Source organism: Dryobates pubescens, chromosome 18 (assembly GCF_014839835.1).
Source record: "Dryobates pubescens isolate bDryPub1 chromosome 18, bDryPub1.pri, whole genome shotgun sequence".
Lineage (NCBI taxonomy): Eukaryota > Metazoa > Chordata > Aves > Piciformes > Picidae > Dryobates > Dryobates pubescens.
The window spans coordinates 5,226,758-5,241,034 of record NC_071629.1 but is presented as its reverse complement, the minus strand read 5'-3'; the positions used below and the strand labels follow the sequence as shown (position 1 = coordinate 5,241,034).

At 50.0% G+C, this 14,277-nt stretch overlaps 1 protein-coding gene across 1 annotated transcript; it reads left to right on the top strand.

The window, feature by feature from the left end:
- The first annotated feature begins 296 nt into the window (after positions 1-296).
- On the top strand, positions 297-8,904 carry LOC104306372 (G-protein coupled receptor 83). The gene is made up of 4 exons (XM_009907336.2): positions 297-1,374; positions 3,580-3,705; positions 7,548-7,681; positions 8,217-8,904. The coding sequence occupies exons 1-4, from the start codon at positions 1,000-1,002 to the stop codon at positions 8,839-8,841; spliced, it is 1,260 nt and encodes a 419-aa protein (XP_009905638.1). The 5' UTR covers positions 297-999; the 3' UTR covers positions 8,842-8,904.
- Positions 8,905-14,277: the final 5,373 nt, after the last annotated feature.

The following is a 14,277-nucleotide window of genomic DNA, read 5'->3' as shown; positions in this document are numbered from 1 at the left end:
AGATGTGACAGATCTCCCTGGACACCCAGCAGCACTCTGAAACTTCCAGTTTTGCTTTCAGGTTGCATTTCACTTTTTACAGTCCTTTGTGCCACAGGAAGGGCAAGGAGGCACAAAAACTGGGAGCTTTCTGGAGGCAGAAATCCTTGGATGCTCTTTGCCTGCAAAAACTCTGGAGTGGGGAGAAAGATGCTACAAATTAGTAATGATGCTTCACACCCTGTCGTTGTGCTGGGTACCCAGGGAGAAGGAGGAGGAGGAGAGCACATCCCACTGTCTGTGTTTTGCTGCTCTGTGAGGTCTGCACTTGTCAGCCTCTCCCAGTCTGTGTGGGGCTGTGATACACCTCAGGGTACAGCAGGCAGAGAGATGCGCTATTGGCTCTCAGCGACGCGGTGTCATCTGCAGGCTCTATATATCACAGGCAAAGCAGGGACCACTCAGCCTCAGAGCAAAGCTGCCTCAGTGTAGAGCTGAGAGATACTTTGAGGATGGAAAGAGAAGGGAAAAGCAGCCCTTGCTTTTCTGATTCTGGCAAGCTCTGAGAACTCTTGGGAAACAGAGACCTGGCGGATGGAGGACTGTGTGGAAACCCAGTAAAGCAGATTGCTGAGGAGAAGTGGTGGGACAGAAGCAGAACAGAGCCCAGAAAGAAATATTCACTAGGATTTCTTCCTAGGTGCAGAGAGAAAATGTTTGGGGATCTCTGGCATTTCAGCATCAGAATCAGCTTCTGTACACAGAACACGTGGGACTGAAAGGACAGCAGCTGGAGACTCCCTGGAGCAAAGCTCAGATGTAATCAGCACAGGAAGGAGGACCCATTTTTCAACCCTCTCATGTTGTTTGCAACCACAGGGCAGATTTTTAAAAGGCAGGCGTGTGTGTTCCCTCCTGCAGCCTCTGACTTCAGCACCTGAGCTGCCAGGGGGCAGGGCAGAGAGGAGCGTGCAGCCTGCCCAGGGACACAGGCAGCGCTGGAGCTCAGCTTCCCCAGCCATGAGGAACACGTGGTTCCCTTTGCAGTACATCTCCAAGCCCTTCTGGAGAGCAGAGAATCACAACACGACCAACTTCTTCTCTGCCTTGTATGGCTTCCCTAACCAATCCTTCTTCCACAGTGATTTGGACTTGGAGGATCTGGGGGACTTTGGCAGTGGGACCAGGTACGAGGGGGAGTCGCAGAGCCGGACGGTGAAGGCGCTGCTGATCGTTGCCTACTCTGTGATCATCTGCATCTCGCTCTTTGGCAACATCCTGGTGTGCCACGTGGTGATCAAGAACAAGAGGATGCACTCTGCCACCAGCCTCTTCATTGTCAACTTGGCTGTGGCTGACGTGATGATCACCATCCTGAACACCCCCTTCACGCTGGTGAGCATCGGGCTTGTCTGTGCTGTGCTGGTGTCTGTGTGTGCCTGTCAGCTCTGTACACATGCATCAAACGGGCCAGGAGCAGGAGGAAGGGAAGGTTTCTTTTTGCCCCCTCCCCCTTCACTTTCCTTCCCAGACAAGGTGCAGCCGTGCCCCATCTCCCTAACACCCCATCCCCCGCAGCCAGGGCTCACCATGCCCCACTGCCCTGACACCCTCTTGCCCACAAGCAAGTCTCATTGTACTCCTATCCCCAACACCCCCTTGCCTGTGGGCAGGACTCAGTGGCAGCACCAGAGCCCCCACCTGCATCCTGTCAAGAAGCTCCTCCTGGGCTTTCTTCCCTCTTCCTGGACAGTGGCAAGGCAGTGGTGTTGAATCCCTTCTTGTCTCTGGATGGGGAGGAAAGCAGGGACAAGTTTGGCACCAGAAAGTCTAACTGAATGCAAATTTCTTATGGAGATTATGCAAACGAGATCAGTCCTTGGGACAGCAGGGGAAACAGTGAGGTCTGTGCTGAGCTCTGTCAGCTAGGCACATCTTGGACTCAGGCACTATAAACTGTGCTTCCTGGGGCTGATGTGCTTTGTTTATTTTCAGTTGCTAAATAATATCAGACATATAAAAGGTGAGGAGGATTAAATGGATCCATTTCCCTGCCCCCCCCCCCCCCCCCCCAATCCATACACAACCTGTAAGAGGGACTCTCCATACCTGTGTTTGGCACAGCCTTCTGGTTTGAAATCCTCCTGGATCCTCCTGCCTCAGCCCTTGCCCGGCGCTGTCCACAGGCTTCCTCTGCCTTCCAAAAGCAGTTCCCAGATTGTCAGCTGAAACCCACGTTTGCTTAAATGGATCCTGTTTTCTCTGGTGGGGTTTCTCTGCTGGAATCTCCGACAGGATTTGCATGCTGGAATGTGTTCAGGGGAGGGACAGTGCCCTCCTGTGTGTGCACGCAGCAGCAGTCACACTTCAGGCACCGGCAATTAAAAGAACTGTAATCACCCTTAGGAAAGAGCTTTGCATCAGCTTCAAAGAGCCAGCGCACGGCTACAGCCGCAGTGACAGCATCATCAGCGCTGGAGTTGTCTCTACAGGGCAAATAATTAGATTAATTGAAAAGAGATTAGCTAGTCTTGACTAATTTTCTGTGTGGACAGATGTTCCGTGGCAAATGTGCTGTATTTCAAATTAGCTTAATCTGTTTCTAGAGTGACTTACATTCGTTTGGAGTGAATACTGAGCAGTCAGGAATAACCAGGGATGACAGCCGTTGTTTGGAATGATTTCCCCTGCAGGGAAGCCACGGTTAAGTGACATCCCTCTGGGAACTCCTGGGAAACGCCACTGAGGGCTCAGGGAGGGTTTGAGCTCCCCTGCCCCCTCCCTGCCCTCCCCAGAGCTGTGCCCAGGTACCCGAGAAGGCTCCATTACCTGCAGAGCTCAGACTGGTGAGTGCAGCCCAGCCTGGCAACTGTGAGGTGCTTTTCAGCTGCAGGGTGAAGTTTTCCTCCCTGTTTGAGTAACTCAGTTGACACCTCTGAAATTGCTGTTGATGCAGCTCGCACGAATGTGGTGAGAGGAAGAGCAGTGTGAAAGAAACCCCTGCCATCCAGCTCCGTGTCCTGCTCCTGAGCGTGGCTGCTGGCTGCAGAGCCCAGGGAGACACAGGGTGGGCAGGCAGGGGTGGAGCAGGGTTCTCCACAGGCAGGTGGTCCCAGCTCAGACTTACTACCTCATTCTTTCAGTGCCCGCGGGGATTCTTTTCTCCCACGCATTTATCTCACTCTCTTTTGCCCACATGCAACCTTCAGCACCTACAAATTCAAACCTGTGGCAGCTTTTTAAAGAGGCAAGCCGGCTGTTTTGCCCTCAGAGCCTCACCAAGGAGCGGAACTGAGATCTCTTTGCACCTTGCAGAAAGTTCATGTTGCATCTAACACGTGTACTTGTACACATGCACATGCAAACACAGCATGCACAGAGCACTACTCAAGAAGGTTCTTTTGGTGTTTTTTTTTTGTGTGTAATAAATCTCACCTCTGCTTCAAAGCCTCTGCTTGCCCAGAAAATCTGAGTGAAGCACACCTGCGAGGCAAAAGGAAAACGTCTCAAAGCATTTCTTCCTTGCTGTGCTGTTGGGAAGCCTGTTGGCTGCTCTGCAGGTAGTGCACACTCCTAACTCCAGCTTTGCCTGTTCCTCAGGTGCGGTTTGTAAGCAGCACCTGGGTTTTTGGGAAGCTGATGTGTCACATAAGCAGGTTTGTTCAGTACTGCTCCGTTCACGTGTCCGTGCTGACCCTTGCTGCCATCGCTCTGGATCGGCATCAGGTATGGGATACACGTCAGCCTTATCTTTGATAGAAAAGGAGGTGTTAAATGCAGCTCCTCTTCACATCCCAGCACCTGGAAACCTGTTTTGTCCTGGGAATCAAGGAATAGAGGGGAGGAATCCAGGTGTTGTGGTAGTGGACAACAAAACCCCCACCTATGCTTCTTTTTACAGTGAGGATGACCAGGCACTGGAACAGGCTGCTCAGAGAGGTTGTGGAGTCTCCATCCTTGGAGATATTCAAGACCCAGCCAGGAACTGTTGTGGGCAGCCTGCTGTGGCTGGCTCTGCTTTGCACAGGGTGTTGAAATAGATGATCTCCAGGGGTCCTGCCTACCTCAGCCATTCTGTGGAGTGCAACTCTGAAAGCATGATGGGCATACATTCTGAAGTTCAAATGCCAGCAAGCCAGAGCAGTCTCTCAGCACGCAGTTATGAAAAGTCTTACAGATTTTAGGCTTGCCCTGGGTTTTTTGGGGTGCACAGGACTGAAAGAAGTGAGAACTATGCTAGCATGTTCTTAGCATGGTCAGTTTGAGGTGAGAACCTCTCTTCTCTCCCCCTTGCCCCAATACTTTTTCAAACATACCACCCAGAAAAAAACCAACCTGACAGGTCAGGCAATGAGTGCAAAGCCCAGGGGTTCCCTGAAGTACAACACAGTTTGTAGTCTTTGCTCAAGCTGATAAATGCTGTGTACTGGGAGAGCAGATCCTGCAAGGTGCTCTCAGGCAAACTGCTTTATTTCTAGCAGTGCTGGAGTCACTGAAATGGCTGTTACTGAAAAGCATTTTCACCTGATAAATGACAAGGCTAGATGAAGCTCGAAGCAGTAACAGACTCCACTTTGGCTGTCTGGGATGTGCTCCATCTGGTGTCAGAATATTACAGTGACTGCCAGGAGATAGAGTCATAGATTCACAGAATACCAGGTTGAAAGGGACCTCAAGGATCATCTAGTCCAACCTTTCAGGGTAAGAATATAGTCTAAGTGAGATGGCTCAGCACCCTGTCAGGCTGGGCCTTGACACTGACTAATGTAGATCATTCAGTTCTGTCCCTTCTGCCGTAAAAAGTTTGGCAGACTCTCCATTTCAGCTCCTGAAAGCAAAGCAGTCATTTGAATCAGGAGATTGTGGGTTGATTGCAAGGCATGGCTTGGTATCAAGACATGTTTGTTTAAATAAGGGCAGCCACTCAATATCTACCTTTAAATTGAGTGGAGTAGGTTCCTCAGCACTGCAGTTAGGTAGTATGGCCCAAGGAGATAAAAACAGAAGTAAGATGTCACCAAGCAAAGAGAAATCAACACTTGCCCTCTGGTCCTGAGGGGTACCAGAGCAGACAGATGCTTCAGGGGAGCTGTGGAAGCTTGATTAAGTAGATATTTATAATGAAACCAGAAAAGAGATGTGCAAAATACCCAAGACTTCATCAGCCAAGGGATTGGATGACATGATAGGTCTATTTTTAATCACTGTTTCATTGCCTAATCATCTATAGTGCATGTAGCTCAGCAGATATCTAACCACCAAAGTCCAGCTGATAGGTGACACTGAGCATGTTTCTCTGCTCAGGGCACTGAGCCAGCAGTAACACTTAATACCTGCACAACTCCTGGCTTTTTTCAACCCTGATGCTCTCCAAAGTCCTGTAGCAGGAGTCTCTCCATCCTGCCTTCTCACACTGGAGGGGTGCAGAGCTCCTGCAGTGCTTTGAGCTGCAAGGTGAGGCTCAAGGAGTGACTGAGATGCTGTCAGATATAGGATCATAGGATCACAGGATGTTAGGGGATGGAAGGTACCCTTGAAGATCATCGAGTCCAACCCCTCCTGCCAGAGCAGGACCATAGAATCCAGCACAAGTCACACAGGAACACATCCAGATGGGCCTTGAAAGTTTCCAGAGCAGGAGACTCCACAACCTCCCTGGGCAGCCTGTTCCAGTGCTCTGTGACCCTCACAGTGAAGAAGTTCCTCCTCATGTTGAGGTGGAACCTCCTGTGCTGGAGTTTATATCCCTTGCCCCTTCTTCTATCACAAGGTGCAACTGAGCAGAGGCTGTCCCCTGCCTCCTGACCTCCAGCCCTCAGATATTTATAAACATTGATTAAATCCCCTCTCAGTCCTCTCCTTTCCAGACCAAAAAGCCCCAGGGCTCTCAGCCTCTCCTCACAGGGCAGTGCTGCAGTCCCTTCATCATCCTGGTGTTGTCTGCTGGTATCCAGGGACAACATTCACTCTTGGAGAACCTTTTTGTTGTTGTTGTTCAAATTTGTTAATTTGGTCTGCAAAGCACAGATTTTTCCCACCAAGCAAAGTGATAACTATGGAAAGGTTTCATTGTCACAGCCACCATGGTGCTTTGGTTTATGAAGCATTGATGGCTTTGTTCTTTTGTAAAGCCAACCAGGAACTGCAGCTGTGCATCATGGAAGATGTATGGAAAATAAAGTGATTTTAAAATGCCCTCCTTTCACCACCACCTCTCCTTTCCCACCATACCTGCCTCCTTTCCACCCCACCCACCCTATTTTCCCCCTATTTCCCCTCAAACCCGAGCACCTGGGCTCTATTGGAGTCTCCTCCCACCCCAGGTGTGGCTATTTTGCCCTTCCCCACCCCTTCCCCTTTTTAATCCCGGCCAGGAAGGGCAGCAGCCCTAAGCTGAGCCCTTCTGGGCTGGAGGATCCTCCTCTCATCACCGGTGAGTGCCCATGGTGTGCACTGGGTGATGGTGGTGGTGACTACAAAGGCCGGGGGGCCTGGTGGCCCCCCGGCTAGCTAGGGAAACTGCTCCAACATTGATGACTCCTCCAATATCATCCACGGGTGCTGGCTGGGGCTCCTTACCAGGGCTGAGCTCCTCTGTGTGGGTTCTTGGCTGGTTGAGAGCCTTGCCCCTGGCTCTGGGATGGCTGCAAGAAGGGTGGTGGTGGAGCAGGAGCTGTTTAGGCAGGGTGGAGGATGGTATAGATGCTTTGAGAGGATGAAGGGGAAATTAAGCTGGTTTCATAGAATCACAGAAATAGAATCCTAGAATCAACCAGGTTGGAAAAGACTTCAGAGATTATCAAGTCCAGCCTAAGATGGACAGTACCAACCCTTGGGGGTGGTGTTTCCTCTCATGGCTATGGAAGTGGTGGAAAACAACAGACTTAAGTCCCTAGCTGATTCCTGAGAAAGCCTGTCAATGAGATTGCCACTGGCCAACATATGTGTGACAATAAACCCAAACTGATGTTTCTGCTGTTTCATTCTCTTGATGGTTCATTTTATGCAGATAGGCAGAATGATGCTGCCAGCCTGTGGGTCCCTGCTTCCCAGCAAAATTCTTGCTTCAGTAACCCTTTCAGAGCAGCCCTCCTTAGCAGCAAACACATATGAAGTGCACTCTGCTTAGCCACCACTGCATGGAGTGAGCTGTGACCATAACAGAGAGCAGCCTTCAAGTCTGTCGGTGCTCGGCTGGCTAAGGATTACAGTCAAGCATCTTGTCACTCTGCCTTGCAAGGCCACCAAATGTTGAGATCCCCTTGGCTGCCCTCTGTGCTGGAGACTTTGTAATTGTCTTTTGGAGGTGTTTTGCACTCCCTGTAGTCCAAGCCAGAACAGCCTCCTGGCTTTCAACTTGTGCCACACGTGATGTCCACGCTGAGCGTTCCTCGGCGTCCTGCAGAGCACAGGCACTCTTCTCTTCTTGCTCAGCAATCAGTGAGCAGTGCTCACTCCTGGGCATGGATAAAGCAAAAAACCAATGTGTTCCTTCTTCTCTAAAGCTCGTGGCTTGTTTTGATCAGATGCAGACACTGTAGATCCTCAGGGCTGGTTATTGTCTGCAGGTCATCATGCACCCGCTCAAGCCACGCATGTCCATGGTGAAAGGAGGGATCTGCGTCATTATCATCTGGGTTATGGCCAGCTGCTTCTCGCTGCCTCATGCCATCTATCAGACCTTGACAAAGTTTTACATTGGGTAAGATACTTGCATGGAGCTTTTTGAATTGTTGTTTTGGGGTTTCTTTTAATATATGACCCATGCAGCTGACTCAAAGTCCTAAGGCCCACACCTCTCCATCTGTGGCATTAGAAAGGAGCGAGTGGGGTGAAGCAGAGACGTTTCCTCCTCTGAGTAGGCAGCGTGCTTCTTGTGAAAGCACAATGAAAATCAAGGGAATTGCTTTCAGGCTTGTTACTTGATTTGGGCTCAGATTCAGCCTGTAATCTGAGGCAGGCACAGAAGAGAGGTGATCTTTGTCATTAGAGAGCATTAGAGGCATTGGATGGGATTACTTCCCCCTCCCCCCCCACTTTTCCTGGGGATGTGTTTCAAATATCTTCACTGAGGCCAAAGGTCAAAGCTAAAGCAAATGATTCCAGTGACTGTGGCACTGGTGCATGCTATTGAATGAGTTCTGCTATCTGTACCTTCACTGAACCTTGTAAGAGAGTCTGAGGGGGTTGTTCTTCAGGTGCTGTGTGGAACTGACAGTTCTCTCCCTGATCTTCAGAAACAGAACGATACGGATGGTCTGCCTCCCCAGCTTCCCTCCTCCCGCTGATCTCTTCTGGAAGTATTTGGACTTGACTACTTTTGTTCTCTTGTATGTCCTGCCCTTGCTTGTCATCTCCATCACATACACCACGGTGGCCAAGAAGCTCTGGCTGAGAAATGCCATCGGGGACCTGACCATGGAGCAGTACTACGCCCATCAGCGGAAAAAGAAGATGACGCTGAAGATGCTGATGGTTGTGGTGGTTGTGTTTGCAGTCTGCTGGTTCCCCCTGAACTGCTATGTGGTGTTGATCTCCTGTAGGGCCATCCACAGCAGCAACGCTCTGTACTTTGCTTTTCACTGGTTTGCCATGAGCAGTACTTGCTACAACCCCTTCATCTACTGCTGGCTGAATGAGAGCTTCAGATCCGAGCTGAAGTCCTTGGTGTGTGTGTGCCGGCGGAGGAGCGCAGCCCAGAGCCATCCTCTGCAGTCCATCTCCCCACCCTTCAGGCACGCCTGGGCTGAGAACTGCCACTACAAACGAGGCAGTGCCTGCCAGAAGGCAAGGGCATCCTCCCAGAGGAACTCTGCAAAGACAGACATCTCTGGTGTTCAGCCAATCGTGGCAGAAAGCTGAACCCTTTGTCTGATGGCCAGGCAGATGTCTGTGTGACAGTCACAGAATCCTGGGCACAGCCCAGATGGACTAGATGACCTCCATCAGTCCTCTCCAACTTTCAGCCCAAAGCAAGCCAACTTCAGTGTTAGACTGAGTTTTTCAGGACCTGGTCCAGCCAGGTTTTCAGAACTCTCCAGGGATGGACTGCCCACATATGGACTCCAAGGTGAGGGCCCTGGACTGAATTGGTAGGAACAGTCAGCACCTCTTACCTGCGCACCTGCCACTATGCCAAGGACAAAACCATTCCTGCCTGCTCACCAACCACCACCAGCCACCCAAGGAACAGAAATGGTTCCAGAGAAATGTTTCATTTTTGCACTTTATTCCATGTTTCCCCTTTGAGGCATTTCTGTTATCTGCACAAGAGATACTAGACTGGAAATGTTGACAGCCAAAATAACCTTATGGAGTTTCTGCTAGTGGAGACATCAGTTTGAGCCTGATCCTGGGACAGTCATGTCCACCAGTCCCAGAATGTGAAGCTGGTTGACTTCAGTGCAGCTTCCCCAGCTGGATGTCAACAGCCCACTGGGTACCTTTGGAGAAGGCCATTAGGGACTAATGGACTTCTGTGACCAGTCTGCTTCTCTTCCCTTCCTTTGGCAGGCCAGGGCTGGGAAATAGGCTGTGACCAGCTCTCCATCCCTGGGAGCTCAGGCTCACTGTAAGCCAGCAAACTGGGAGCCTCACTCTGTGTGTGAGGGAGGGTGAACAGCACATTCATGCAAGGGCTGGGAGGTCCACAGAAATATGCCACACAAATACAGTTCTTTACCTGTTCCAGGAAAAACTTCATGGTTAAGAATAAAAACTGTGTGTGAGCACTCAGGTGGTGAAGTCTGAGCTGCCTTGCCAGGGTGAGTGTGGAGACAAAGCTGTTGGCCAGCTGGTACCTCATCTGCTGATTTCTGCAGGGCTTTGTGACAGTTTCCAGGCTTTCACTCCAGAGTGTCTCAGGTCATCATATTCCCTAAGAAAACATGGTTTAACATTCTTAATTGGCATCTCTTTAGAGGGAAGTATCAATTATTTTCACTGCTAGGAATTAATTTTTCACCAGCCCTCAAGAACTGTGTCCTTTGTGGCTTCCATGTCAGACTGGCAGCCCTTCCTTGGCATGTCAGCCTGTCATGGAGTCAGCCCCATGGGGCAGCAGCACTAGCTGTCTTGTCTGTCCTGGAGCCAACCTTCCAGGCAGCAGCAGTACCTGTCTGTCTGTCCTGGAGCCAACCCTCCAGGCAGCTGCTGATCAGGACATCCTGCTCTGTAGCTCTCTCTGAATGCTTGGAACAGATCTGCAGGTCTCCAACTCAAAAGGCAGGAGAAACTGATGCTAGATCAGAGAGTTCATGTGCAAGCCTTTATAGCCTGCCCTGCTCAACAGAACAGCATCTGATAACGGGCCACAACAACTACCTCAAATCCTGCTACTTGTGTTCTGCTGCTCCCAGGGGTGACTGAGAGCTTCCAGTGGCATTTCCCCCCCCCGTGGCTCCCAGGCACACGTAACAGGATAGCTGAGATTCCTCAGCACGTGGGCAAGCAGAGCCTGGACAGCCGGGGATGGCAGCTGCTGCTCTGGGGGGTCATGGCAGGAGCCAGCCCTGGCATTGCAGAGATGGATTGGGATCAGCAGTGGGAAATATCAAGTAGGAGCATGTAGCCAACGTCAGACCAGGGGCTGTGAAAATGTTTCTCTACCTCAGAGAGAATAATAATAATAATAATTTCCTTTACCTGTGGCCATTCAAGGGCTGGCTTGGCCTCTGTGATTGCAAAGGGTTTACCCTCAAAAGGTAGTGTCAGGGAAAGGAGTTCCATGCTTCCCATGCAAAATAACACCAATGGCACTTCTACAGCCTGGCTTTTCCACCAGAGACTGGCAGAGACCTGAGTGAAAGGCTGTTTAAATCTGGAAATGAAGATGCTGTGATAGACACAATGATGGCCAAGTGTGACCTGAGAGTCTATTTGCATCTAAAAAGGATCCTGTGAAGCTGAGGGAAAAAGTAAGAGTAACACAGCTCTTGTTTCTCCATAAAATACTTGTGGCAAGGGCAGAGGTCAGAAGCACACCAGACAGACAGCTTGACCTCCTGTGGCTTGAGACACTTCCAAGCACGCTGGCATTGCCCACACTGGTGCTTGAAGGGAAGGTTCCCCTCCCAATGATAACCACTCATCATGTCTGCGGGAACCACTCTGCACTCAGGGGAGGAAATCAATTAGAAAACTCCCTTCAGAAGACAAGCACTCAAGGCTCAGCTTTCTTCTCCAATTCACCTACAAGAAATGTGTTCAACAGGCTTTCTCCTGTGGGCTTCACCCTGCGAGCCTTTGTTTTGTTCAGGCTAATAACGAAGCCGAAGTGGAGATCTGCGTGGAGCTGGCAGAGCGGAGGCAGGCATCTGAGTAAATAGCAGCATAAACCTGAAATTGCTAAGCTGGGTTTGTTACTGTCTGGAAAACTTGGAATTCACACACTGCAAATGGCATTTCCACAATGTAGCTGTCTGGAGGGTTTCTATAAACATGATGGCTCTTGTCAAAAACAAAGCGAACCAAAACCCAACCCACAGCCCCAAACACAACAGGATGAAGGAGAGTAATTTCATGAAACAGCTCCTCATTCCCTTGCTCTGCTGCCCAGGCCAGAAGCATTTGATGACATGAAATAATGCACTTTGTTTGTGTGTCCCCAGAGAGCTGCTGGAGCTCAGCACTGGGGAACAAACAAAACAAGGGCTGTCCTTGCCACTCATCTTTTCAGCAGGACAGCAGCTGGGGCTGGCTTCCTCCAGGCTGTGTTTGGGGGATGCTTGGTGGACACCAAGGTCAGACCCAATCTCTGCCTGTGAAACAGTGGCAGGCATGAAGAGAGGCTGCTTGAGTGCTGCCCAGAGAGGTAGTTGGGTCCCCATCCCAGGAGATCTTTAAGGTGAGGCTTGATGAGGCTCTGGACAACCTGATCTAGTGGAGGTTGTTCCTGCTTCCTGCAGGGTGGTTGGACTAGATGAGCTTTAGAGGTTACTTCCAACCTGGCTGATTCTATGATCCTATGTCCCTTACCTGGCAGGAGCTGCCTCAGGGACAGTGTGCTCTGAAGTGGAAAAGCAATGTTCACTTCCCAGCTGCACATCCTAAGCTAATCCTCACACAAGCTGCACTTTCCCATTCTATCAATGCTGAGCTGCCATAAAAATCCATTCTTTCCTTCAGGTGATTATCCAAAGATTTGATCAAACCCTGGCAAACTCGGACATCATTGCATGCAAACTTCTGCTGGGTGCTCCTGCTTTAGTATGAGCTCTGTTAGCATTTCTCTGTGGTTGTAATACAACAAGATTTTGCCCACCAAAGCTTTTGGAGACTGATAATAGCCAAAGAAAATGTCTGGCTTAGGTTCAGGTTTAGGTCCTGCAGGTTTTGAGCCACTGGTTCTGAAGGGAGCTGCTGCCTCTCACAAGAGGATGAACAAGAAATCATGAACTGCTGCTCCTGACAGCCTCCAAACCATGACCAAAGCTTCTGTCTGCCTGCATTTTGACATCTTTAGTAAGTAAAGCTCTCAGTGAGAAGCTGAGTGATGATTACCCTGATGAGGAGTCGGCCGCGGACATGTGCCGCCTGTAAACGCCGCTTCACTCCCGTGGCAGCTCCCTGCACTAAGCAGTTGGTCTTGGCAGCACTTCTCTTTGCCTGGTTGCCTCAGTCCAGACAGTAGTGTGGACACCTCGAACTTTTATCTCATTCTTACTCTCCAAGAAGCACTTCCATGAGCAGCCACACAGCTCAATTCCCTGTGCGTTTCTCCCACATGCTCCTGCTGGGATCCTTGGCAATCCCGTGGGTCCTTTCCCCTCACCAGGGAATTTGTGCTCTCCCTCACATCACACCAAGCAAACAGGAAAGGAAAGGAGCACCACTGAGGCTGGTACCCCTCTGTCACACTTCTGTGAAACCCATTAATGAAGTCCTGTTTGAAAAGAACTGCTCAATGACACCACCTGCAGTGTGATGGTGCAAGACTCGGTCACTGAAGGAGCTGAAGGTATGGCAGCAAGGTCTCAGGGAGATATCCTGGTTCCTGAGGCTGCTACATCAATTTCCAGCTCTACACCTACTGAAATAAAGCAATGTGAAAAATGCAGAGAACCCTATGCCAACGTTAAAAGAACCCTTTAGTGTTCAGAGTGCTTGCATTAGGTGATCATAGCAAAAGAAAGTCTCTGAAGAGCCTTTTCTTACATCTCTCTCTGAAGAAACTTTGCAAGCAGAAGAGTTAACTTGGAGCTGCAAATCATTTGACCAGCTTTGATCAGCTTCATGCAGCTCCAGAAGGGTTGCAAGACTCCCTTCTGGAGAGGCCTCTGATGTGTGTAAGTATTTTAAGTCACTGGACCCATGACAAGAACACAGCCCCCGAATGATGAGAGGCTGCCACACAGTGTCACAGCCCAGGTGCTCTGTCCAGTTGCTTGTACTAGAAGGTGGTTCAGGCAGAATAAAGATCAGCCCATTTTGGTGCAGCCTTGGTGCAAAACCCTTTTAGGAAGAACAGCTGCAGTGCTAGCCCAGGAGGGTCCCCAGGAACCACAGAGCAGCTCTGCTTGCCTTCCCCCTCCATCCCTGGCCACCCAGCCCCGAGGATGCTGGCCATGCAAGGAGCTGGGCATGCGAGTGACCAGAGTGCCCAGTTCTGGCATCCTGCAGCCCAGACTGAGCAGACAATGAGGGAACCATCTTCCTACCCACCCCTCTGCTCCTCAGACTGGACTGGTGCAGCAAGGAAAGTTTCAAGTGGCTTTATTTTATGCTGAAAGGAGCAGCTGCCACCCTGGATGCCTGCAGGTTGGGCTCGGTGCTTTATAGGATCTGACAGAGGTTTAACAGCACCTGAGGGCATTCAAAACACCATGAAACCACAGACAGATCCCTGTAAAAGAGGTTCCATGAAAATGGTTCTTTTCTCACTTGGAAATAAAAGATATTCTCTTAGGAGCACAGCTCGATGCAGAACGGTGCTGCAGTGTGGCACAACAGACACACTGCCAGCCTGTTTAATGCAGGTAAAACAAGTCTGGCACTAAATTACTTCTTTTAATGGTCTTTTTAATGTGCAAATGGTCTGTGCCCTGCCACATCATGCTGCAGGAACAACATTATTTCTTTTCTGTTTAATATCTGGAAGAAAAAAACCCAAACACTAAATCAAGGGGCTAAAGCTGACATTGCTTCACATGGAGGTTTTCCCTCCTCTAGCAAAAGCTAAAAGCAGCAAACCAAAGCTGTTTCTTTTCTGTAACCTAACTCAAAGGTCTTGGTTTGTTTACTGTAACCTAACTCAAAGGCCTTCAAATTCAATGGAGAAACCTCCATTGCTTTGAGGAA